The 27,310-nt window shown below is 37.5% G+C and overlaps 2 protein-coding genes across 10 annotated transcripts in view; one reads left to right on the forward strand and one right to left on the reverse strand.

Moving 5' to 3' along the window:
- On the reverse strand, positions 1-4,291 carry rln3a (relaxin 3a). 2 transcript variants are annotated; one of them, XM_079616637.1, is made up of 3 exons: positions 4,161-4,291; positions 1,713-2,067; positions 1-627 (listed from the first exon to the last, which is right to left on the reverse strand). In XM_079616637.1, exons 2-3 carry the CDS (start codon positions 1,873-1,875, stop codon positions 341-343), a joined length of 450 nt encoding a protein of 149 aa, XP_079472763.1. In that variant the 5' UTR covers positions 1,876-2,067; positions 4,161-4,291; the 3' UTR covers positions 1-340. The 2 variants fall into 2 exon arrangements, with proteins under 2 accessions (XP_079472763.1, XP_079472764.1); XM_079616638.1 differs by having other exon boundaries at positions 1,713-2,092; positions 4,161-4,285.
- The window catches only part of rfx1a (regulatory factor X, 1a (influences HLA class II expression)), a 25,919-nt gene continuing 2,843 nt past the window's right edge, over positions 4,235-27,310 (forward strand). The window contains exons 1-16 of one of the 8 annotated variants that reach the window (XM_079615943.1): positions 4,235-4,358; positions 7,947-8,300; positions 9,913-10,022; positions 12,671-12,766; positions 14,117-14,452; positions 15,397-15,494; positions 15,911-16,352; positions 18,606-18,805; positions 19,604-19,723; positions 19,811-19,944; positions 20,375-20,493; positions 20,598-20,707; positions 22,212-22,363; positions 22,607-22,704; positions 23,592-23,741; positions 26,201-26,409. In XM_079615943.1, coding sequence (XP_079472069.1) covers positions 7,961-8,300; positions 9,913-10,022; positions 12,671-12,766; positions 14,117-14,452; positions 15,397-15,494; positions 15,911-16,352; positions 18,606-18,805; positions 19,604-19,723; positions 19,811-19,944; positions 20,375-20,493; positions 20,598-20,707; positions 22,212-22,363; positions 22,607-22,704; positions 23,592-23,741; positions 26,201-26,409 — 2,714 coding nt within the window. In that variant the 5' untranslated portion in view covers positions 4,235-4,358; positions 7,947-7,960. The remainder of the gene's footprint in view (positions 4,359-7,946; positions 8,301-9,912; positions 10,023-12,670; positions 12,767-14,116; positions 14,453-15,396; positions 15,495-15,910; positions 16,353-18,605; positions 18,806-19,603; positions 19,724-19,810; positions 19,945-20,374; positions 20,494-20,597; positions 20,708-22,211; positions 22,364-22,606; positions 22,705-23,591; positions 23,742-26,200; positions 26,410-27,310) is intronic. The other 7 variants (XM_079615944.1, XM_079615945.1, XM_079615946.1 and 4 more) reach the window with 7 other exon arrangements.

Below are 27,310 nucleotides of genomic sequence, written 5' to 3' on the forward strand. Positions count from 1 at the left end.
ATCCTTAAACTTGTTTCTAAAGCTTCTAATGTGAACACACTGCACTTGTTCACATTTCAGCACAGACTGATTCATTAACGATCAATGCAAATAATCATCTTTATTCAAGATCGAAATATTGAAATGAAACATATTGAATACAAAAAAAGTAACATTACATTACAACATCTAAAATCACTGTTTAAATGAACTGTGACATCTCAATGCAAACAAACAATTTAGGTTTCTCAAGTACAACAGAGACAGAAACATTCAACAGAGGAAGGGGTGTAGAAGCACAAACACACACACACACACACACACTCTCGTCTCTTCACTCTTGCCACAGAGAAGGTTAATCTTAGCAAAGTGAGCTGATTTCTCCTTTGCTGCAGCCCCACTTGCAGCAGGCGTTGGACAGTCCCACCACTACATCGCGTCCCTTTCTGTCAACGGTGCGCAAGGCTTCAAGCACCTCCTCTGATATGAGAGAGCGCGCAGGCCTGCTGAACACGTCACCTTCCTGTTCACCTTGTGCCAGTGACGGAAGGCTCGAGTCAGATGCATGCTGGGAGGACGTTGCAGCGCCGTACAGCACCGAGGTATCTGCAGCATTATTGTCATAGTTCAAGAGGTCCAGTATTTCATCTGTGCAACATAAGAGATGTTGATTTATGTAATAGTTGTAAAACAAAAGATGGATAAGTATAAGTGATAGTATGTACAAGTCAGAATCTCAAATATATAAGAGTTTTGAGCTTAATTTTTAAAATCATATGCTACTGTTCAAAAGTTGGTGTGATTTTTATTTTATTTTGAAAGAATATGCTCACCAAGGTTGCATTTATTGATTCAAAAAATATTGTGACGTATTAGTACCATTTTAAATAACAGTTTTCCATTGTATTATATTTTAAAATAATGTATTCCTGTGATGTCAAAGCTGAGTTTTCAGCATCATCATTGTAAAAAGTTACACGATCAATGAGTTATGACAACAACAACATATGTTTTTACATTGCTTTAACTCATCAAAATAAGTTAGGCAATTTTTAACTTTTTTTTATAAGTTATACAAGATTCAACTCATTTTTTGAAGTCAGTTTAATGTGATTTAAGTTTAAATTATGTAAACATCCAAGATAGTACTGAAAAATTTAAGGCAGCAACTCTTTTATTTTATTTTACAGTGATTACTTCAGTCTTCGGTGTCACATGATCCTTCAGAAATCATTCTAATATGATGATTTGATGCTCAAGAAACATTAAGACATATTATCAATGTTGAAAACATATGTGCTGACCATTTTTGATTAATAGAAAGTTCAAAACAGCATTTATTTTAAATGTTTTGTAACATAAATGTCTTTACTGTCCATTTTTCTTTATTGATCATTGCTGAATACAATTGTTAATTTATTTCTAAATAAATTATACTGACCCCAAACCTTTGAATATTACTGTACATAATTCCCATAGTTCCATTTTTTGCTAGTTTATCATTTTTATAACTCTGCTATAGTAAAACCCAGTGAAAATAATGAATGAGTGTGAAGCTTATCCAAACTTTTGACCGATCATGTGTTTGTAATATTTTTGGGATCAAAGTATATTAAAATCCAACATTTTTTAAATGTGCATTGTCGTTTAAATAAGCATTTTATAAGTTAAAAAAAAAAGACCAGTAAAAAGTTAAAATAAGACTCCTGCTCTGATAAGTGTTCAATACTAACCTGTGTTTGTTAAGGAGCGCTTCCATCGAGAGCCTCCGCAGGTGAAGATGACAGCGCGGATGAACTCCCGGCCGCATAATTTGACCCCATATGAGGGGCCGTCCAGCGCCTTTACTCCGGCCAGCAGCAGACACACTGCGAGCGCTGTGGTTTTCCACATCATGCTGAGAGCAGATATTCACTGATGTTCAGAAGCTGCTTTCCTGCTGGGATCCCTTTGGTTCTGAACCAGATGCCTGTTTGATGATATTTCCTGGGTTCCTATTCCCGCTTATAAAGAGATGAGAGGCACACATGCTCATACACCCCCCCTCACCCCCGCAGGCAGGCAGGCCGGCAGGAGTCACAGATAACCCTGCAAGATAAAGTCAGAGACCTTTCTGGAAACAAAAGCAACAGCAGGAAAGGTGATTGTGTAATTATAAAAGATGCAATGGCGTACTGTGACATGAAATACTCTTTCTCCATTTAAATTAATGAATCATATTTGCAATACGGCTCATTTCAAGTCACTGCTGTGTGCAAAATTGACTTACAATTTGTAGTCTGTTACTGATTACACAATTCATGACAGAAATTGTAGTTAGTAATCTTTAGAAATTGTAGTTAGTATATCACATATAATCTGACTACTTTTCCATTACTTTTAACCTATCACAAACTGAATAATAGTATAACAAAATACAAAGAGAAAGAAAATATAGTACATTCTACAACATGAAGTGCATTAGGGGTTCATGACGAAAAGCTTAAATAAATACTTAAATCATAAAAATGTAAAAATTTTATAACACACTTAAGAATTTCATTTGTTTACCTGCATGTCAATATAAAGAGAAATGTAAAATAGGGGAATTCCCTAAATTATGTGTCTATTTAATCACGCAATCCATAACAAAGGTCATTTTATTCTGATTATGAATTTGACTTTTTAAAATTAAAGGTTCAATAGATGATTCTCTACAGAAACATTTTGTTGTTGAGGAAAGTCTCCTCATATCCTAGCAATCATATGTTCAGTGGTCTAAGTGTATTTTTATAGATATCATCTGTGGAAAGCATAGGGATGCTTTATTATTATTATTTTTAAAATCGTGTAGAAATAGTACAATAGTACTGTTAATATGTTTCAGGAGGGACTGGTTGTCAGGATATTGGAATGCCAGGCTATGCAATTGCCACAGGGTTAGTTGGTTATGACTGGTAAATTTCACTCGTTTTATCATCCACTTTAGGTGAAAATTGTAAGTCTGATCACGTATGAAAGTATAACAACACACCTCTCATAAATCTGTGTCCTGAGTTCACCCAAATGCTTGTTTTACCTTCTTTGCACTTCTATGCATAATTTTTTCCCCTTTTTTCCCAGAAGATGTGATGACTGTGAGGTTAAAGGTTAAGAGACAAAGAGATGTAGAGAGCATGGCATTTTCAAAGTGTGATAACACAGTCCATTGCACATGGCAATCTTTGTAACCACATGGACAAAGGTCGCCAATTTCCAAAATGACAACAGAATAATGAATTTTTAATGAATGCGATGATAACAATGACAACAGCATGACATTTCGAGAGACATTAACCATAATGTTTGACGTTTACAACTTCGCCTGCAAGGATGGTGGCCATGGGTCCAACACGTCTGTGTTTGGTTTATACAAATATATACAAGCATAAAATTGCAGGTCCATCATGTTCATGAGTGACACAAAATGTTAAAATTTCCCAGATCTATTAAGTTATTCAAAATATATGCAATTTATATACAAAAATAATAAAAAAGTAATTAATTACTAATTAAATAATATTTAAATATAATAAAATAATAATAATAAAATAAAACCGTGATTAATTAAAAAAGCAAGGATGGTGGCCAAAGACCTCTCTTTTTAGTTTATAAAGATATTTAAATATATAGCAAATATTACCCTATTTTAAATCTTTTAGAAGCAATCGCAGATCCATGTTGTTCATGAGTGACACACAAAATGTTTTATATGCAATTTATACAAAATATAACTTAAGTAAAGGTAGGCCAGTCAAAAACGAAATAAATCATATTTAAATATAATGAATTAATTACATTTAAAAACGTTAAATGTATAGGTGATGTATTTTTATATTTTCACATATTTTAAGGCAGGCTTTGATCATGTCAAATGGAGTAAAGGTGTTTAATTAAATAAAGAAGTACATATCAAAGTTTAAACATTTTTTATATTTCGTATTTATGCTAGATCCTGTTAACAGCTCGTAGATTCAGATCAGCTTTCTGTCAGTTGTGCTGTAATAGTAATACTTTAACGAAACAACACGACTGATTCCAGATCAGCACAATCTGAGCGCGAGGCGCGTGTGATTGACACGCTTCAGACAAACCAGCGGCTGAATGTCGCATCGGCTCCCCAGTTCTACAAATAGGAAGACGCGGCGTTATAGTTATCTTACCTGGACCAATCAGAGCGAAGAAATGGGGCGGGAACATAGCGAGTGGGTAGCAACAGTTGCCTGGGTGAGGACGAAGCGCCATAGCCACGGTAGTCGTGGTGACAAGAACCCAGCAACGAGAATCAACAACAACAACCCGATTCATTGAAAAAAGCATTAAATCAAAAGTACCGCTGGAAAAGTCACTCGGAATAAGAGGTGATTTCGTTTTTTATATTTCATATGAAGTCACACTATGTTGAAAACCGAAGCAGGTGCGAGGATGATGATATTCTTGGCGTCTATCGATGTCCAGTAATCATTATTGGTGGCAGGGATTGCTAAGCGATCGAGTCGCGCGCTGTAGCCAGATGCGTCTCATAAACGATAGACATGACCAACAGCCTCAGCAAAAGCTGATCGTTGTTGTTATGACGATATACTAGATAGGTTGTACAAAATGGCGGGTGTTGTTTGCAATAATACGCGAGTCTCCATACCACACATTGCTGGATAGACACCCATCCATAGCATTCGGCTAGCGTTGCTATGGAGCCAGGTGTTATAAACGCTGTTGGCATAGTTACACCGACGAGCACGCGGACAAACCCGCGGTTAATGCTGGATAAACCAGAGACCCTGTTGTCCTTAACCTCACTGAATATTGAATATGAAACCATATGTAATAATGTGCTGAAATAACATTCCGTTCATTGTTATTAATATACAAATGCCCTCATGCAAAACCAGGGAATTTGAGTGCGCAGATCCTTTTTGCACGTCAAGAAAATGTAATTATGTTCTGCAGTATATATTTAATCTTTCTGCATTTTATTTTGTGTTTGCTTCATGATTATAGTAAGACTTCTTTTGGTTTAATTATGAATGTGGGGTGCATGTGATAGAAGAATAGACTGAATTGATCCTATTGGTGATATCATCAATACTTGGTAATTTATGTAAATAATATTTGTATTTTATTACAATACATTATTATTGTGGATCATTAATATAGGCCTACTTATTATAATATTATACTTTTATTTATGTAGGGCCTTTTACGAACCAAGTGATGCAGAAAAAAACAAGTGCAACAACATTCATAAGAAAACAAAATAAACTAGATGTATAATACAGGCTTGATTCGAGGATTGTTGCGTAATTTAATTGTGTATTTGAGAGATTAACAGCAATGAAGTGAATTGCTATAACGTTACTGACACTTGACATTATTGGGTAGGTTACAAATGCTGGTAACAGTAGAAGACAAGCAACAATTAATGGTTTTACTAACTGCGAGACTGGAGTTTTAAACATCTAAGACCACATGTGGTTGTTTTTTATTAGAGAAATGCACCTTAATTTAAATTTAATTTTCATTTTGTAGTTTCCGAGTCCCACTTTGTGTTCTTGTTCTGTGTGCCCTCATTCATTTGCAAGCGGTGATCAGGTTACTGGTAATAGGACACCAAACTCTCTGCCCGAACCTTCCCTCATCTTCTTTTTGCTGGCCCAACAATGGTTGTAGTCTTTAGGGCTTTCCTGTAACCGTGTGGTTGTGCCAAGGTGGTACTTAGTAAAAGTGATTAGTGATAATGATAAAAACCCAACTAACGTTGATACTGTTGTTAGCTAAGGCAAGCATTAGGCTACTTTTAATATTGGTCATACTTAAAGGAGAACTCCGGTCAATTTTAACATTGAGCTCAATTTTTAGTAAATTTGGAGTGCTGTCAATACAGAGAACAACTACAAAAATCGGTGTTGCCTACACCGTGTTATCCTCTTTTTAAAATTTGCACCCTATTGACTTGAATGGGGCAAGTTTTAAACCTGCTTTTATCCTCTTAACATCTTTGATGTGTCATACAAGTGCCCAGCCATGTGAGTGATTCCTTCAGAGTGAACACGAGTGAATCTGACTACAGTAGATGTGAAAGATATTAATAAAAATGATGTTATTTCAGCCAGCGCAAATACCTGTATTTAGTTCCTGTTTTCGGTGGAAGTCCAAAGTAGTCGATTGTCGAGTTCACGCGCGTGATCATAGTAACTAAACCTATGCGCGTGAACTCGACAATCGACTACTTTGGACTTCGACCGAAAACAGGATCTAAATACAGGTATGTGCGCTGGCTGATATAACATCATTTTTATTCATATCTTTCACATCTAGTGCAGTCAGATTCACTCATGTTCACTCTGAAGGAATCACTCAACATGGCTGGGCACTTGTATGACACATCAAGGATGATAAGACTAAGAACTGGTTAAGTTTAAAACTTGCCCCATTCAAGTCAATAGGGTGTAAATTTTAAAAATAGGATAACACAGTGTAGGCAACACCGATTTTTGTCGTTGTTCTCTGTATTGACAGCACTCCAAATTTACTAAAAATTGAGCTCAATGTTAAAATTGACCGGAGTTCTCCTTTAAGAGTTTTTACATCAGTGCATAATTCATCCTGCACTATTGACAGTTTTTTACCTAGCGAATGGATGACATTTCACACAACTGCATTTAAATGTAGTTTTCTAATATATTAATAGAAAATTTGTTTATTACACAGCTCTCTGAAATGCTTGATTCTGATTGGTCAGTTACAACGTTCCAAGGTCAATAAATAACATTAGTTCCCGTTTTGGTGTGTGTTGCTTTTTTCGACTCTCTGATTGGTGTAATTTTCACCATGGGTAATGTAGTTTTCCACCAGGAATTCCAATGTTAATTAAACACGATTATAAAAAATATATATATAAAAAAGGAACATTCTAATAAAATACAGTCTCACAGTTTATAATTCATCTTTGAAAATCAATTTCCTTATGGAGAAAATGAAGGGAATCTTTACTTCTGGAACCCGACTGCTTCACTCTATAGAGTGGAACAGTCGGGTTCAGGAAGTAAAAACTAATTTTAACATTTTAATTTTACAACTTATAAACCATTTAAACCATTTTTCGATGGAATGTGCTTCTGTTGAAGCCATCAGTTTGCATTATTTCAACTTATTTTTTAAAATAATGCTGTCTTAACAGCTGCATTTGTTGTGAAAAACTGCATTACCCATGATGCTGTATAGAAAATTCCACAAATCTGAGAATCATGACAAGCAAATTTTTCCTAAAAAACTCTTTAGCTCCGCCCACTCCCATGTAGCACTGTGAATGACATAATCAGGTTGGTCTCCCTATATTTGTGTGTGTATCTATAGAAGCAATATATTTTAAGTTTATTGCAGAAATATTCATATATATATATGCAATAAACTTAAAATATATTGTTTCTATAGCTATAATCAACTTTAAATTAATAGTTTTTCTCCATCTTTATGGAGTATATTTCCCGATTTTTGATTCGTTGTCTCCATCTCATTGATTATTGTTCACAATGCTGCATGGGATTGTAGTTCTTTGTAGTTAAAGTACAGTCTTGTACTTTTTTTCTGACTTTCAAATACTTTTTTGCTTCAAATAAAAAGGTTGTAATGTAATTAACCTTGTACCTGATTGGTTTGGTTCATGGATTAAAACACTTTATCAAAGAATTTTAAAAATCCCATATGGAAAAAACTAATGGAAAAAAACTTCTGAAAAAGTGGGCGCTAATGCACTCTGTTAATCCCCCGATAATGACCGCCGTCAATAGCAACTATGTATAATGACCGACCGCTCATCCTGGTATTTGAGGCTGGCACGTATTACACGTCTCGTATTACACGTCTCGTATTACACGTCTCGTATTACACATGATGTACATTATACCTTACAAATGATCATGTGATTCCATGTGATTTATTGCACTCAGTCCAGGGGAACCCAATGGCAACTCCAGTTTATGTGAGAGATCTGCAGCAGACCTCCCAGCCTCAGGGAGGCGGTGTGACTCCCACATCAGGGCAGGCTGCCACCGTGACAGCAGCTCCCCAACAGTTCCTGGCTGAACTTCAGACTACAGGGGCCACACCTTCAGCGGCCCCGTCCACCGGCCAGACCACGCCCCCTCCCTCACAAGCACAGAAGAGCCAGGCAATCATCCAGGCACCACCCGCACAAGCCCCGCCCACTCAGACTCAATATGTCACCGCTGAGATTCAGAGCTCACCTACGCAGTCCAGCAATGCTCAGAATACACCCCAGTACATTGTTGTCACAGTTACAGGTAAGATCAACTATCTAAGAATGAATGACATGATATATAAGACAAACAAAATACGTGGGAACAAAAGACCTTGATTTTATACATAATCATTTTGGTAATCGATGTCTTCTTCCATCAGATATGATTGTATTTTGCACAACTTTTTGCAACTGCTTTTTTATCACTTAATTAGAAGAACCCACAATCACTAAATTATGTCCTCTGTTACATAGGGACTTCTGAACATACATTTTGATGTTTATTTTAAAATGCAAAGTATTGAAAATCAAAATGGAGCTCTGTAAACATCGGCATTTTTATAACACTGTAAGTGTGACCCATCGGGTAATCAAAAGTTCTGCACACACTTGCAGTCTTCACCCGCCTACTTGAACACTTGGGCCAAATACAGGAAATAAGTCATGTAAGTAGACAAGGGGTCAAGTGCAAAGACCACAAATGTGGGTACTTGGCTCGTTGACTGAAAGAGGGACGTATGTAGAGAACAGAATAACATACACACTTGATGTTGGAGTCATTTGATTTTGTCCAGTAAACAGCCACTCAGAACATCCAAGCAAACACATAGCCAAGCCTTAGCAACCAGATAAAGCACCCTAGTAACTAGTGGTTCAACTAAAAAGATAAATTGCGGGAAGGGGGGTCAGTAAAAAAATAAGAATGAATACAGTAATTACAAACATAGATAAATACAGTATAACAAAGTTACAAATAAAGTAAGGTCTAATTGTTGTATTCAGGTACAGAAATTTAATAATTAAAGGGATAGTTCACTTTAAAATGAAAATTATGTCATCATATACTCACCCTCAAGTTGTTTCAAACCTGTATGAATTTCTTTCTTCTGCTGAACACAAAGGAAGATATTTTGAAGAACGTCAGTAACCAGACAGTTAACTGGTCCCATTGACTGCCATAGTATTTTTGTTCCCCCTACTATGGCAGTCAATGGGACCAGTTAACTGTTTGGTTACTGACATTCTTCAAAATATCTTCCTTTGTGTTCAGCAGAAGAAAGAAATTCATACAGGTTTGAAACAACTTGAGGGTGAGTATATGATGACATAATTTTCATTTTAAAGTGAACTATCCCTTTAACCTAAATGTAAAATAACACTATAGTGTTCACTGTTCACTTTAAAGCTGTGTTTTGTTGTTTGATTGACATTAATGACTCTTATGTACGGATCCAATATAATGATACACATCTGATTTCTTTCTCAACTGTGTTTACGAGAATTCTTGCAGAGACAGTGTGTATGTGTCTGTTCAAGCGCAAGGAGATTTGAAATAAATTTTCTTTTGAAAATGTAAAAATCTGTATTTTTTTTAATTATTTTTCTTTAATAATCATCTCTATAAATGGTTTATTTTACCATGTATATTTTTTGTTTATTCCTGTAGCTCAAACAGAAGCATAGCACTAGCAACTGAAGGTCATGAGTTCAATTCCCAGAAGAGAAAGCATGAACTTAATAAAATGTGTATCAAGTTGCTTTGTGTAAAAGCATCTGTCAAATGCATAAATGTAACATTTTATTTTAAAATTAATATACTTGTTTAAAAAAAAAAAAAAAAAGTTAAAGTTTTCTCTTTTCTTTTTCTGCTGTAGAGGGTTCTCTTCATTCCAGTGACTCTGTGTCAGATTCTAGTCCTCCTGCTGCTGTAGTCCAGACTGGAGTTCCTACGCAGGTGGTGCAGCAGGTTCAGGCCGCACAACAGGTAACACAAACCCTAAACACCAAACCTGTGCACCCAAATACACAGTAAAGCCACCCGCACCGCCACTCACCAAAACAAGCACAACTTTGGAATGCACTGCAATGGCTTCAAGTCTTAAATCAAGAAATGATTAAATATATACACTACTGTTCAAAAGGTTAATACTTTTATTCAGCAAGGATGCATTTAATTGATTAAAAGTGACGGCTAAGTCTGAGTGCTGCTTCTTTCAGAAACGTTGCAAAAAAATCTTAATGACTCCAAACTTTTGAATGGTAGTGTAGATTAATATACCGACTGACAAAAGTGTATAGAAACCCATTGGAATTATCTGGCTTGAAAACATGATTTACATTTACATTTATTCATTTAGCAGACGCTTTTATCCAAAGCGACTTACAAATGAGAAACAATAGAAGCAATTAAACTAGCAGTAGGACAACAGTATGTAAGTGCAATCCAACACAATTTTTTTTTTTTTTTTTGTTAGTTAGAATAGAGAAGAAAGTGTTAGTATTACTGGATCAAGTGCTGCAGAAAAAGATACGTCTTCAGCAGTTTCTTAAAAATGGTTACAGACTCAGCAGCTCTGGCTGAGTTAGGCAGATCATTCCACCAGCAGGGAACAGTCATGGTGAAGGTCCGAGAGAGAAATTTTTTGCCTCTTTGAGATGGCACCAGAAGACGATGGTTATGATGGTTATGATGACAACAAAAATTTCAATGCAGTCCTCTTAATTTTTTTACCCATATCTGTACACAAATAAAATTATTAAAGTGATCAAGGTCATGTATTTAAAGGATTAGTTCACCCAAAAATTAAATATCTGTCATTACTTACTCACCCTCATGCCGTTCCAAACCCGTAAGCCCTTCGTTGAGAAAATCAAGTTTTTAATGTTGTTTAATGTCTATGTGGTGTTTTTAATGTGCTTTAAGACAAACCATGTGCAAAGTCAACACCATTGCTGAGTATTTTGTCTTTAAAACTGCAGTGAACCGAAGACGCGGGTGAAATCGCGGGTGTTTCTGACGTCACAAACTACCTTTTAACCAATCGCTTCAACATGCTGGCGGGCTTTAGCATATCATTAACCGCGAACTAGCTGGCATGAGTGAAATGGAGGTGGGGCTAATTTGCATATCCTAGATCCGCATACATACGGAATGAAGCAAGGGTGTAGACTTACATTCAAGCTATTTTAAGGCATGGAAAAAAAATTCACAGGAAAATACGTTTAATATGTCATTTTTGTGATCAAAGATGAGTTTTATGGGGTACAATTGACTACAGGGGTGGTATAATGCCCCTTTTTACAAGATGTAAAATAAGTCTCTGATGTCCCCAGAGTGTATGTGAAATTTTAGCTCAAAATACCCAACAAATTCGCCTTTTTAAAGCTGAGCAAAACGCATTGTTTTGTGTGTGTTCCTTTAAATGCAAATAAACTGCTGCTCCCGACACAGAGGGCGGAGCTTCAAGAGCTCATAGCAGGTCCAATTACCTCACACAGACATGCACTAAAATGTCAGAAACTGTTCTGCCTTTTTTGTTTAAACTGGAGTCGGACAATAATGGAGAAACTCAAGAAGAAGTGACATGTAGAATGCAACAGGACGTTTCTGAATGGTTAGTTGATGAATTTATGTTGCTGATGTGGAGTTAACTATCTTTAAGTCTTTGATTAGCACATTCTGTCATGATAATCTATAAAATCGCTTGTGTGGGAACTGTTGTAAGATGCCTACAGAGTGGCATGCTTTTGCATTTGTGTTATGTACTGTATTGCATGTGAAAAGACGGATTCTACAGCTTGAGCAGACTCACAAATGTGCTTTACTACAACAACTCTTCCTCTTCTGAACATGGACTGCTGGCAACATGTACCCGTGGGTGGGGTTTATGTACATTTTAGGGCTGGTGATGTCCCTAATCTGTGAAGAATGACGTGTAGTCCCTACCAGCCGTTTGTTGTAGTCCTTAAAAAACGATTTCTTTAAAAGCAAATAAATCATAAAAAGTGAAATCATAATCAACCACCCTTTAAAATAGTCCATGTGACTACAGTGGTTCAACCTAAATGTTATGATGCGACGAGAATACTTTTTTTGTGCAGAAAAATCACAATCAGCCTGTCGGTGTTGTATTCGCTATAGCAACCGCCTCGCTATACATTATCCCTTACATATTGTATTTGTGTACTGCTATATTGCACAACAGTGGTCTTTGACACCTAGCATCGTGGATGAAGCTGAAACATTATAGTACATTTATGTTTACCAATATCAATATAGAAATTCCCTTTTCACAGTTAGCAGTGATTTATCCCCTAGAGAGAAGATTCTAATAACAGGGGTAATGTGAGTAGTATTCAGGTTAACATGTGATCTCGACATCTCTGCCCCAAATAAATCGGCTTGAATTAGGCCACTGATATGACTGGAGTCTTTATCTCATTTTAAACACAAGTTTAAAACACAGCACTATTGTTTCTTTTTTTTTCAGAAGCAAAGCTTTTTAATTAGAACTAGCATTAGAGCTGTAAACCGTGGCCCAGTTTTGAACAATTTGACTGTGGTTTATCATTCTTACAGTTGCTTGTTCAGCGAGCTAATGCTTTTCATTTCCCCCTGCAATCGATTAACAGAGGTCAGTAGTTCAAGCCACATCTCAGACAACGAAAGCCGAGCCGAGCCCCCAGCTGAATGTCACCAGCCTACAATCCGTGCACCTGACACAGGAGGTAAGCTGTCTCTCTTATATAAATGTGTTATTATGTCAGTAAAGACTGGCTTTGCTGTCAAATTGATGCCACTAGCTATGTTTCCATCCAAAGTAGTGAATTTAACTTCAAATTTGAATTTAAAGCGCAAAAATTAAAACATCTGCAAATAAAGAACCGTTTGGATCTCATGTGTTCAAGAGAACCAAATCATCACTTCCTGGGAAATTGACCGTTCGCAAAGACCCGCCCCCTTTAGTTACTGTCGCTATGTCCGACAAGCTACGCCGCTCTTACGCCACACCATGTTCTCACGCAGTGAAAAATACATCGCGGAGCAGAGAGGACACTGACAATTAACGCGCTGACAGACAGGACAGACCAGCTTGTTTTGGATATGAAACAAAGTCTCAACTTTCAAATTTGGTACTTTTTAAAAGAAATTTAAACAATAAATACCGTTTTGTGGCTCTTCAATGTGTGTGACAGATCGCTGTAGAGCCTCAGTTAAAGCTGCTCGTGAACCGATCGATCATCTCTTCCTTCTAGTTCATTTATAGCATCAAATAAACATGAATGAACATAAGAAGGAATGTTGTTTTAACCGCGGAAAGACATCAGTAACTTACACTCCGTTTTCAAGTTCAAATCCCTGACTGCTTTGTCGGACAAAAATGGCGGATTCGGCGGATGGCGGATTATGATTGGTCAAGATCGCCTGTCAATCAAACTCCCTGCAAAGGGTCAATTGGCACAAAAGGTCTGTAATAAATATGGAAGTTACTTCAATGTGGCTGTTTTTTTGCGTCTCAGAGCACGCAGACAAAACTCAATAAAATTGTATCTTGCGTTTAATCGAGACGCTTCTGAAAGGTCATTATACCCAACCGTTTGGCTCGGGATTTTCCGAACGACCAAACCAACAATTGAGATGCTGTGCAATAAAATTGGTCTGCTGGTTAAGTCCAGTTATCCAATCACATCCACTGTTGAGGCAAAGTCAAAAGAAAGTCAGTTTTTTGTTGCTCGTCGAGGATTTAGTTGATAAATGTCTTTCAATTGTAGTTTATGCGCATCTTCTTATCAGATAAAAAAAATATCCGCCTCAGTTGAGAGCATACGTTTTTTTTATGTGCATTTTTAGAATTGGCGTTTTCATCCGGCTGTTTTATGCAGGATATTCCAAAATTCACAAAAAATAAGTGTATGGAAACATGGCTTATGATGTCAAGACTAGTTTAACCCGTGACCAGTATAAAATACATTTCATGTGCATTTCATCTAATGTTCATAATCATGCCATCTTACATTGAAGGAATAGTTTATCTTAAAAAAAGCGCAGTCGTCTAACCCTCTAATGGTTGCTTTCAGAGCCCTTTTCTCAGACAGAGAGGAAGTGATGCACAGAGAGAGAGTGAATTGAAGAGAAAGAGACAGATAGAAGACTGGTTGGAGCGTAGGCCAGCTGTAGTGCTACTAGAGAAACTCACTAACCCGTTTGGAGACAGTTTATCTTACGCATCTGTTAATGGAGGTTTGCTGGATTACTCATCTTGTTTCCCCCCATCTCTACCTGTCGCTTATTCGCCCGTCACCTTCTCTCTACCTGTCATGTCGGTGGGCTGGGAGACAGACGGGGTCTCCTACACCTCGGCTGCTGTGCCAGATGTGCAGTCTTTCCTCTATGAGATGCCCTCAGCCCATAGCGTAGGTGACTTTAGTTAAAACAGTGTGTAGGTCAAGCTGTGGTCAATCAGCGAGAGATTGTGTTAGATCAGTTAGCGCAGTGATTTCCAACCAGGGTTCCATGTACTTCACAGGATACATTGGGTATTTTTTTTATTAGTAAAAATTATAGAACATAACTTCTATTATTTTAATTAATTTAAAGAAAAAAACGTATATTTTAAATATACAATATTGTTCAAAACTTTGGGGTCTGGGATTTAAAAAAAAAAAGTTTTTTAAAGTATCCTTTGCTCACCAAGGCTGCATTTGTATGCTAAAAAATACAGTAAAAATATCAATATTGTGAAATATTATTACAATTTAAAATTTGTTTTCTTTTTAAAGAAAAACATATTTTTCTTATTCCTTTCAGCATTATCACTCTTCAGTGTCACATTTTGGCACATTTAGAAATCATTCTAATATGCTGATTTGATGCTCAAGAAATATTTCTTATTATTATCAATGAGAAACAATTATATATATTTTTAGGATTCTTTGATGAGTAGAAAGTTTATTTGTAATATAAATTTTTGTAACATTATTTATGTCTTTAATGTCACTTTTGATCAATTTAATTAGTATTCTTTTTAATGCTAAAAATTTTTTGATAAAAATGTTACTGACCCCAAATGTTTGAAGTGTAGTGTAGATATACAAAATATTTAAGTATATTTAAATAAATAAATGTTTTAACATTTTTTAACACAATAAAAAAAAGCTTTTAGTTTGCTGTTGAGGATGTGATGTTTTCTGAGAGGTACATAAGACTAAAAGGTTGGGAAACACTGAATTAGTGCACTGAATGTGGCTGCAGACATTGTTTTTTACACACACACATATATATAAAAAAGTTTATTGCAGAACTGTAATGGTGTCAATTGTGCCTTCTCAATTTGTGTATTGTTGTATGTGCGCCACAGGTACAGCAGCAGCTCCAACAGGTGCCAGTCCAGCATGTGTATACTAACCAGGTGCAGTATGTGGAAGGAGGAGATGCTAACTACACCACCAGCACCATGTGAGTATTCCCCAGCAGTGTGCATCTGTGCTGAATCAGCTTCAGGGATTTTCACACTAATCATGCTTCCTCAGTTAACTCTTTGTTAAAGTCACTGTTGTTGGATTTTGGCCGTTTTATTCAAAAGTGGAGAAAGATGAATGTGACTTTACAGGGACAGGGCTTAAAGGGATAGCTCACCCAAAACACCTGGAGCAATGGGGAGCCATTTTTGCTGTGGTGCCCGGGGATCGATTGGTGGTTAGGCGCCCCAACCTACATTTTCTGTTGATTCTGAGATTCGAACCCCCGACCTTGGGGTTACAACTCTCTAACCTTTAGGCCGCAACTGCCCCTAATTATGCTCACAAAGTGTGAAAAGCCCAAGTTATGTTTGATTAAAATTCTGATTCCTGACCCTTGTCATTTTCTCACAGTCGTTCCAGCAGTTTCCCTTACACAGAGACCCCTCTGTATACCCAGACCACTGCTGGACAGTACTACGAGAGCACCCCTGCCTCCGGTTCTGAGGCCACGTCCCCCGGCACCCCTCTCACCGTCTCCGTGACAACAGGATCCCCTGGGGTGTCCATGTTTGTGGCGGGGACAGGGCAGATCGTGGCCAATCCCACGACGGCGGCTGTAGGTGGAGTCACAGCTGTAGTGGCAGCCACGGGGACATCAGCGAACGGTTCTGGAGATTCCGGGGGCGAGGCTAACGGTAGCAGCGGGAGCTACGTGATTCAGGGCGGCTATATGCTGGCCGGCACCGGCAGCAGCGGAAACGGTCACGGTTATCCGCACCCCACCCGTGCCTCTCCGTCCACCGTGAGTATAAACGAAGGCGAGGACAATAGCGTGCCGTCGGCAGACAAAAAGGTATGACGACAGCAGGGGCGGGGCTTAATCGTCACTCATCGCCACTCACAGATTCCCTCCTCTTCCTGCCACCCAAACGAATTTAAACGCATGGCGATCTCATTGCTCAGTTCCACGTGTCAGAGAGCACAGTGAGACTTCCAAATTCATTTTTATTTAAATAAAGCCATCAGACTGACTTTTGTCAGCATGCTATTTCTATGACGACACATGTCCAGTTGACTTGTAGCTCATCATTGATGCTTGCTAAGGCTTTCACTGTGCTGTCGTATTCATCGCAGAAAACATAAAATTTCAGTCATGACCATATTCATATTATCCATGAGGGACAGAGGGCCTTGTGTGGTCCTGTTCAACATGTTCATATATACAGAAGCCTTCCAAATTTGCTGCACACTATTGCAAAATTCTTTCAGTTAATGATTGAGGCATTCCATTGATTTAACGTTTCATTGCATACTCGTCTTGTATGCCACGGCACGCAGAAACAGTTGTCGAGAGGCATACAGTGCGGGGAAAAAGTGTTTGCCCCCTGTCTGATTTTCTGTATTTTTGCATATTTGTATCGTGAATGTCATCAGATTTACTAATGTATTTAGCAGCGCAACTGTTTTCATAGTTGATAATAAATGTTTCTTGAGCAGCAAATCAGCATGATTTCTGAAGGATCATGTGACACCGAAGACTGGAGTAATGATGCTGAAAATTCTGATTTAACATCACAGGAATAAATTACATCTTAAAATATATTAAGATAGACAACAGTTATTTCAAATTGCAATAATAATTCACAATATTACTGTTTTTACTGTATTTTTGATCAAATAAATGCAGCCTTGATGAGCATGAGACTTCTTTCAAAAACATTGAAATATTTGTCCAACCCCAAAACACTTAAAGTCCCCGTGTAGTCATTCATTTTAACTCTTAAAACTCATCTTTAAACTTAAAAACCTTAAAATGTCTTGAATGTAACTCTACACCCTTGCTTCATTTAATCTACGCGTATCCATGAATATGCTAATTAGCCCCGCCTCCACTCAATCACACCAGCTCAGAGATCCACTTGGTCAACTTTACTATAGTAAACGCTGCACAAGGGTATCGCTCTTTACAACGTCCAACACATAAAAGTAATTGATATGATTAGCCTTTTTTTTGACTATGTTATCAAACAGCTAATAGTGTTTTGCTAATGTTACACAAACGATGTTCCCGTTCACCGTCTCAGTCAGACAGCTGCTTTCTAAAAATCAGTATCCTTAGAAACGCTTTGAACAACATAGTGGCTCAGTGGAGAAAGGCATATAGTTCATCATAACATTGTAATGTCCGTCACATACATAATTCATCCACTATATTGCTAAATGTACCCGATTTTTCATATCAACAGAAAAATGTACCGGGATAACCTGGCTTCTTTTGAGACTCCCCTGCTTCAGAGAGCAGTTAATGATATGTATAAAGTAAAATACTCAGCAGTGGTGTTGACTTGTAAATTTCCACATGGTTTGTCTTAAAACATATTAAAAACACCACATTGACATATAAACAACATTAAAACTTGATTTTCACCACTGGGGGTCTTTAACTGTCGGTACAGGATTTTTTCACCCAAACCAAAATGTTTTGCTACTTATCACCCAACTCTACTAAACAGTTCTGCTTTTGATTCATCTGTCAGCATACTTCCTCAAACTTGAATTATTGCATTCTGAAACCTTGAACACCAGATAAATGAAGACACACCAAAACTTTGTTTTCAGTTTAACACCAGGCGATACATTACCACAATCTATAAGAAATGTGCACAAACTCGGAAATTCAGACTAAGACATTCACAGCACTGTATGTTTTCATGAAGCTGTCAGAATAAGAATATTTATATAGATTGTATATTGTTGTTTATTTAAAGTCAACATGAAATTAAAATCCACTGCAAACTCACATTCCGATCCAGAACAACTGCAACATCCAATCAATTCATGAGAAATAAAACCAAGTTCTGTCCTACGTTGTTTTCCACCTTTTGCTTTAAAGTGAACTAAAATGGGTTAGTGAATGCTGTTTTTGTTGACTTTAAATGATATAACATTAACTATGCATGAATGCATAATTACAGTGCATATGCATGAGCGGTGTCTGCATGCACATATTTGCATTTAGGCGTTTGTCGTGTATCTTAGGTCATCCTTTAGCCTGGGCTCTCTGTCTGAGTGTGTGTATGGCTGTGTGTGTGTCTTATCCCGGCAGCTGTCCTCTGGCCCTCAGGTGCAGTGGTTGTTGGATAATTATGAGACCGCAGAAGGGGTGAGTTTGCCCCGGTCCACTCTCTACTGCCACTACCTGCTGCACTGTCAGGAGCAAAAGCTGGAACCTGTCAATGCAGCGTCCTTTGGAAAACTCATCCGCTCGGTGTTCATGGGGTTGAGAACCAGACGCCTCGGCACGCGGTGAGAGAAAAGTCACGTGACCTCTGCCCGTTAGCGCCCAGTTTATTTTAGTGAATCAATTTGTTCAGATTCAAGTGAAACGTAAGTTTTTGTCTAAGTTAGATTGTTTCATTGTCTATATATTCAAATCAGAATCAGTTTATAAGAATGATTGGCTCACAAACATCAACTCACAGTAACTTAATCTGGCATACGCTACCATTTTCTTGAAAGAAATTGATACTTGTATTCAGCAAGGACACATTAAATCAAAAGTAACAGTAATGTTACCAATAAATTCTATTTCAAATAAATGCTGATCTTTTGAACTTTCTATTCATCAAAGAAAAAAAAGAATGTGTCACTTTTTCCACAAAGATTGTAAGCAGCAAAACTGTTTTCAACATTAATAATAAGAAATGTTTCTTGAGCAGCAAATCAGCATATTAGAATGATTTCTGAAGGATCATGTGACACTGAAGACTGGAGTAATGATGCTGAATTAACATCGCTGGAATTAGCATTATATTTTTAAAGTATATTAAAATAAAGAACATTTATTTTAAATTGTAATAATATTTCACAATATTACTGTTTTTCCACTGTATTTTTTATCAAATAAACACTTCTTTCAAAAACATCAAAAAATCTAACCTGACCCCAAACTTTTGAACAATAGTGTATATATTATATATTCAAAGTTTTGAAAGTATCAATTAAACGGTAGTGTATGTTTTTGTGAGTCATGCATATACACACGTATGTGGTGTTTGGTTCAGGTCGTGCAGGTGCACTGAAGCTTTGGTGTGTTTGTTCCAGAGGGAATTCCAAATATCACTACTATGGACTGCGGATCAAAGCGAACTCCTCTCTGCTCCGACTGATGGAGGACCAGCAGCACCTGGCCATGAGGCAGCAGCCCTTTTCTCAGAAACAGAGGTGGGCACACATGCTCTCTGTCATTTCTTGCTCTCAGTCTCTCTGGTTCCTGTGTTTCTCGGCACGTCTGATTCGGTATCCCTGCAGGTTGAAGCCGGTACAGAAGGTGGAGGGAATCACTAACGGGATGTCTTCAGGTTCTGGACAGCAACAGCAGCAGCAGCAGAACTCGGGTCTGTCGGACATCAGCACCCAGGTCCAGCAGTACCAGCAGTTTCTAGGTGAGCCATGACATCAATGTGAGCCTTAAAAGATAGAAGCGTAACCCAGAATGCATGCTCTTAAGGAAACACTAATGCGAAAATTCCTAGGTGTGAAAGCATAATTTGAAGTTGGACTTTAAACTAGGAAATTTTAAAAACTGAGATGTAATTGTATGGCATCACATGAAAATGGTGGCACACAGGGAGACGTACATACTGTACACTACTGGTCAAAAGTTTGGGGCCTGTAAGATTTTTTTTATTTTTTATTAATACTTTTATTCAGTAAGGACTCAGTAAAGCAACAGTGTATAATGTTCCAAATGATTTCTATTTCAAATAAATGCTCTTTTGAGCTTTCTGATTCACTCAAATAAATTGAACACTATCAGTCAAGTGGATATTAATAACAAGTCATTATATGGTTTCTGTAATCCTTGATATTTAGATGCGTCCAGAGCTCTCCCCGAATTCCCTGATGTTGACCTGCAGGGTAAAGCTTTACCAGAGGGCATTGAGCTGGAACATCTCAAGAGCTTTCAGCTGCTCTACAGAGAACACTGCGAAGTGAGTCTTGTCTCTTCTTCTCTGTTTGAATCCATTGGTTTTCTGTCAGCATTGCAATGAATATCTGTCAATATCTTTTTATCTGATGCTGTGTGTTTCTTTAGGCCATTCTTGATGTAATGGTCAACCTTCAGTTCCCTTTGGTGGAGACTCTTTGGAAAACATTTTGGAGGTTCAGTGAAAGTCAGGCAGGAGACTCAGCAACACTAGCTGTGTAAGTTTACTTCTCATTACAACAAACTCTTTTAGACCAACGCTACATGTCAAGGTTTTCACTGTTACATACGTTCAGGAGGAATTTATTAAGGTGATTCTTGGGTGGTTGATGCCTTACTCCGTGTCTACACCGGACACGACAATTTTCGCAACAGCTCTACACAGGATGCGACAAAACGACCGGTGCAAATCCCTTTGTCCTTTATGTCAGAAGTTGCGTGAACGCTTGAAGCACGTCAAAAATAGAACGGGGTATCAGTTGTTTACTGTTGGGAATTTATCGTGTCGCTTTGCGTAACGCCGCATCTAGTGTAGACAGCATCTCTGATTTTAAGGCCCTGTGTCCATCAAAGCGTTTTTTCACGCGGCTGGCGTATTTTTCCGATTGATTTCAAGTGGAGCGCCGTGTTTTTAAAACGCCAGGAGCGTAACGATGTGCTAAGGAAGCTTGTTTCTGCCATAGGATATATATTTTTTTTTAAAAAGGTAATTGCAACTTTTTTTCTCACAATTCTGACTTTTTTTCTCACAATTGCGAGTTTACATCTAACTTTTTATCTGAGAATTGCGTATAAAGTCGTAATTAGCAATTGACTTTCTGACTTTATAACACGCAATTGTGAGATATAAAGTCAGAATTGCGAGATATAAAGTCAGAATTGTGAGATATAAACTGGAAATTCTGAGGAAAAAGTCTGTCTTTTTTTCCTTAGAATTGGACTTTATAACTCGCGGAGCTTGTTACCGCCACAGAATAAAACAGAAATAGAGTCAGATTTTCAAGGTGTAAACTCAACATAATTGTGAGAGAAAAAGTCATATTTTAAATAATAATATTTATTTTATTCTGTGGCGTAAACAAGCTTCCATAGCTGAGCGTCTTTTTCATGCTGAAGCACTGAACACTGTGTTTTTTTACAGGTCGCAGAGAGTTGAAAAACGTTCAACTTTGGGTAAAAAGCAGCGCTCATCACTGTCACTTTTTACCCAGGAGCGGCGGGACAATACCACACCGACCAACCGTCACATTCTGCATGTACAACGTCAACAGATGACAAAAATTATAATAACGGAACAAAATAATTTAAAACAAAAGCCAGAGCAAATACTTTACAATGTATCAACATTTTTATATAGAAACAACACAGAAACAAACTTATCTGTGAAATGAGAAACTATTAACATTTGCGCGGATATTCTGTATCATAGCAAGCAAAGCGTCTCAGCTGAAAAGCTGAAAGCGTTGCGCTGCCAAAACGTTCTCAAGCGCCCACAGCTAGGCATTTTCAGCAGACCGTCCAGCTTTTTTTCAACTAGCTTAAAACGCTTTGGTGAACACCGGGCCTAATGGGTTCTATTTTCTGTTGTCGTGTTGCGTTGCGCCACTTGCGTCTGGTTTAGACTTAGAAATTCTTGAATCAAATATGGTAAAGTAGGCTTAATAGAGTTAATGAATAATTAGACACTAAACATTATCCGTTTTTCTCTGGATGTTTTATTAGACATGATGAGTCGGAGAAGAGGCTGCCCAAGGCATGTTTGGTGCAGCTCTGTAAATATGATCCAGTGCTTCGCTGGAGTCGTGACTGCGACAACACACTGTACCAGGGCCTGGTGGAGATGCTCATCCCAGACGTTCTGAGACCTATTCCCAGTGAGTTGACCAATGTACTCTCACTACAGATTTGCATTTTAATATGCAGCAGTATGTGCAAGAGCCGGTGGTGATCCATCAAGTGAGTCACATTTTGCCAACAGGGGCCTCTTTTCACTCACATTCACCTTCATCTTGCCAACTTGTGGGTCAACATCAGGGATGCTGGGTACCAATTATGGGCGTCCACTGCCAGACAACATCGTATATTTTGCTGAAGTTAATTCTAAATTCTTTCTCCAGGTGCCTTAACACAAGCCATCCGAAACTTTGCCAAGAGTCTTGAGAGCTGGTTGACTAACGCCATGATGAACATTCCCGAAGAGATGGTTCGTGTCAAGGTCAGTGAAATAAATAAAGAGAACATCTAAAGACCCAAAATATTTGAACGGTACTTTACATCTTATTGAAAGGGTACCCACGCTTCTTGAAAGTATGTGAAAACAAACATAGATTATCCTTGATAGTGCTTGAATTAAACTTGAACTACATTTTATTAGAGTAGCATGGTGATATCACAAACATTGGCCTTGATGCACTGCCAAAGCCAAAATGAAACAGCGCTACTGATTGAAGGGAAAGCAGGAAAAACCTGAAAAGCTTATGGATCATGATCGTGATCGAGAAGCATGGAGCTATTTAACTATTTCAGTGAATTGGTTAATCAAAGTTGCAACAAATAACGCCTAATAAAATAGTGTTTATAGGCGCAGCGCTGCTTTGTTTACACATATAACTGAAAAAAATGATATATTTATAATGTTCCATAAGCGCTATCTACTGTCAGAGATTGAATTTGCATTTTCATTCAGCGTGTCTGCATTGGCCAACCACTACTGTCAATAACATAACATCTGTTTTTATGAATGACTAATAATAGTTAGTGTGCTTGTTCTAACAGGAACCTAAAACAGTGTGCTTGTGACACATAGTAGTCACGCATGCAATTTGAAACTAGGGGGGTCTACTAAAATTGAAAGTGTAAAACTTTCCCTAATGAATTTCATTTGGAAAAATGTAAATATCACTTAATCTGCATTAAGAAATCTCTTTATATTGTTTTAGTTTTAAATGATCTTTAATAGCAAAACAAAATCCCTAGTAAATACATACAACCGTGGTATTTTAGCTATTTAAATGATACATACCCAACAAATAAATACTTAAACATTAGATATTAAAACTGTTACTTAATGCATCTTTCCTCTGTGAATTGGCCTTTGTTTAGGTGACGTCTGCAAGCGCTTTCGCTCAGACTCTGCGCAGATACACCTCTCTCAATCACCTGGCCCAGGCAGCTCGTGCCGTCCTGCAAAACACAGCGCAGATCAACCAGATGCTCAGCGACCTCAACAGAGTGGACTTTGCCAATGTGCAGGTGTGTGTGACAAAACAATCCCCCTCACGTCCCAGTTAGATTTAAAACTGGACACTGTATTTCTGAGGACTGAACTAGAGCTTTCATCTGTCACCATCTGAGATGAACTCGCTTTTTGTATGCATGTGGGTGCTTGTGGTCTGTCTAGCTATCAGGGAAACGGAAACTCAACTGAGTGTTTAGCATAACATACAGTTTGTTTCCTTGAAAGTGATTTTAAATAGTGGTTTTGCTGAGTGTCAGCCATCATTTAGCTGATTATTTTATCCAAAATGACTTGCACTACACATATTAATAAGGTGTCTTACTTAAGAGCACAATGGTGATCGTTTGTGGATCAACCCTTGTGGAATGAAAAACATTTTTGGTAACATTTTGGTCATAGCTTTAACTGCTAGACCATTCCAAAAAGGGAAATGCTGACTAATATATGGAAATGAATGTAAATATATAGTTCATTTTACAGACAGACAGACAGATAGATAGATAGATAGATAGATAGACAGACAGACAGACAGACAGACAGACAGACAGACAGACAGACAGACAGACAGACAGATTGACATACAGATAGATAGATAGATAGATAGATAGATAGACAGACAGACAGACAGACAGACAGACAGACAGACAGACAGACAGACAGACATACCGATAGATAGATAGATAGACAGACAGACAGACAGACAGACAGACAGACAGACAGACAGACAGGTTGATAGATAGACAGACAGACAGACAGACAGACAGACAGACAGACAGTCAGATAGATAGATAGACAGACAGACAGACAGATAGATAGATAGATAGATAGATAGATAGATAGATAGATAGATAGATAGACAGACAGACAGGTTGATAGATAGATAGATAGATAGATAGACAGACAGACAGACAGACAGACAGACAGACAGACCAATAGATAGATAGACAGACAGACAGACAGACAGACAGACCGATAGATAGATAGATAGATAGATAGATAGACAGACAGACAGACATACAGACAGGTTGATAGATAGATAGATAGATAGATAGATAGATAGATAGATAGATAGATAGATAGATAGACAGACAGACAGACAGACAGACAGACAGACATACAGACAGACAGACAGACAGACATACAGACAGGTTGATAGATAGATAGATAGATAGACAGACAGACAGACAGACAGACAGACAGACAGACAGACAGACAGACAGGTTGATAGATAGATAGATAGATAGACAGACAGACAGACAGACAGACAGACAGACAGACAGACAGACAGACAGACCAATAGATAGATAGACAGACAGACAGACAGACAGACCGATAGATAGATAGATAGATAGATAGATAGATAGATAGATAGATAGATAGATAGATAGATAGATAGACAGACAGACAGACAGACAGACAGACAGACAGACATACAGACAGGTTGATAGATAGATAGATAGATAGATAGATAGATAGATAGATAGATAGATAGACAGACAGACAGACAGACAGACAGACAGACATACAGACAGGTTGATAGATAGATAGATAGATAGATAGATAGATAGACAGACAGACAGACATACAGACAGGTTGATAGATAGATAGATAGATAGATAGATAGATAGATAGATAGATAGATAGATAGATAGATAGATAGATAGATAGATAGATAGATAGACAGACAGACAGACAGACAGACAGACAGACATACAGACAGGTTGATAGATAGATAGATAGATAGATAGATAGATAGATAGATAGATAGATAGATAGATAGATAGATAGATAGATAGATAGACAGACAGACAGACAGACAGACAGACATACAGACAGGTTGATAGATAGATAGATAGACAGACAGACAGACAGAGAGACAGACAGGTTGATAGATAGATAGATAGATAGACAGACAGACAGACAGACAGACAGACAGACAGACAGACCAATAGATAGATAGACAGACAGACAGACAGACAGACCGATAGATAGATAGATAGACAGACAGACAGGTTGATAGATAGATAGACAGACAGACAGACAGACAGACAGACAGAAAGAGAGACAGACAGGTTGATAGACAGACAGAGAGACAGACAGACAGACAGTAAAAAAACAAAAAACAATTTTTTGTGGAAACCCTGATACATTTTCCCCTGGATTCTTTGAAAAATAAGAAGCTAAAATAACAGCATTTATTTGAAATTATTTTTTTTGTAACATTATATATGTCTTTACTGTCACTTCTAATCAATTTAATGTTCCCTTGCTGAATAGAATTATTTATTTATTTTATTTTTATACTTCATGGTTTCCTCAAAAATATGAAGCAGCACGACTGTTTTCAACATTGATAATAATAATAAATGCTTCTTGAGCAGTGAATCAGCATATCAGAATGATTTCTGAAGGATCATTAATAGATATTTCGTTTAGTCTGGGTTTTTGACTCCCCATGTGCTTCCTCCTGTAGGAACAGGCCTCTTGGGTGTGCCGGTGTGAGGACCGGGTGGTGCAGCGGCTGGAGCAGGACTTTAAACTGACCCTTCAGCAGCAGAACTCTCTGGAGCAGTGGGCAGCCTGGCTGGATGGTGTGGTCTCGCAGGTCTTAAAGCCGTACCAGTCCAGCTCTGCCTTTCCAAAAGCAGCTAAACTCTTCCTGCTGAAGTGGAGTTTTTACAGGTGAGCTCCAGAAGGTCGTACTAACATTAGGCTTGTGCTCATCACAAGGGATTTGTTCTCTGGGGTGGACAAGAACATGAAGTGACACATTGATTAACCTGTTCAAAAACCTACTGAGAACTGTTTTCCATTTGAATATATTTTAAAATGAAATGGATTCCTGTGATGGCAAGGTAAATTTTTTTTCCTCTATGTGTAATGAAAATTACAAAAGAATTTGAATGTGAATCACAACTGAATTTTTAAAGCTGAATTTTCAGCATCATTACTCCAGTCTTCAATGTCACATGATCCTTCAGAAACCATTCTAATATTATGATTCGCTTTCTTATTATTGTCACTGTTGTGGAAACTGTGATACATTTATTTCAGGATTCTTTGATGAATAGAAAGCTCAGAACAACAGCATTTGTTGCAGTCTGCGCACAATATGATCATTTGTTCCCTCGCTTTACTAAACCGTCGCTACATTGTAATTCATTACCTTGTTTTAGTTAAATCAAATTGAGGGAAAGTGTGGCTATGAACAAATGGGAACAAGTGGGAACAAATTCTTATTTTGTGGCCACAATATTAATATTTTTGTCCGCATGTCATGTGCGGGGCTCCGTAAGTATATAATGAAATAACTAACGAAAATTAAAACACAAATATAAAAAATACATTAAAATTTATAATAAAACATAAATTTAAGTTACTAATATAAAGTTATTTTTAAAATTAGTTATACATTTATAATTAAAAAGAAAAATACAGTATACATGTATATTATTATTATTATTATATATATATTTATATATATATATATTAAAAATAAATGAATTATTGAGAAAGATTGTCTATTTTTCCTTATCACTATTTCTTAAGCAATATTTTTTCATTTTTAATAAAACATGCCAAT

This window comes from Phoxinus phoxinus, assembly GCF_949152265.1.
Source record: "Phoxinus phoxinus genome assembly, chromosome: 1".
In the NCBI taxonomy this organism is placed as follows: Eukaryota; Metazoa; Chordata; class Actinopteri; order Cypriniformes; family Leuciscidae; genus Phoxinus; species Phoxinus phoxinus.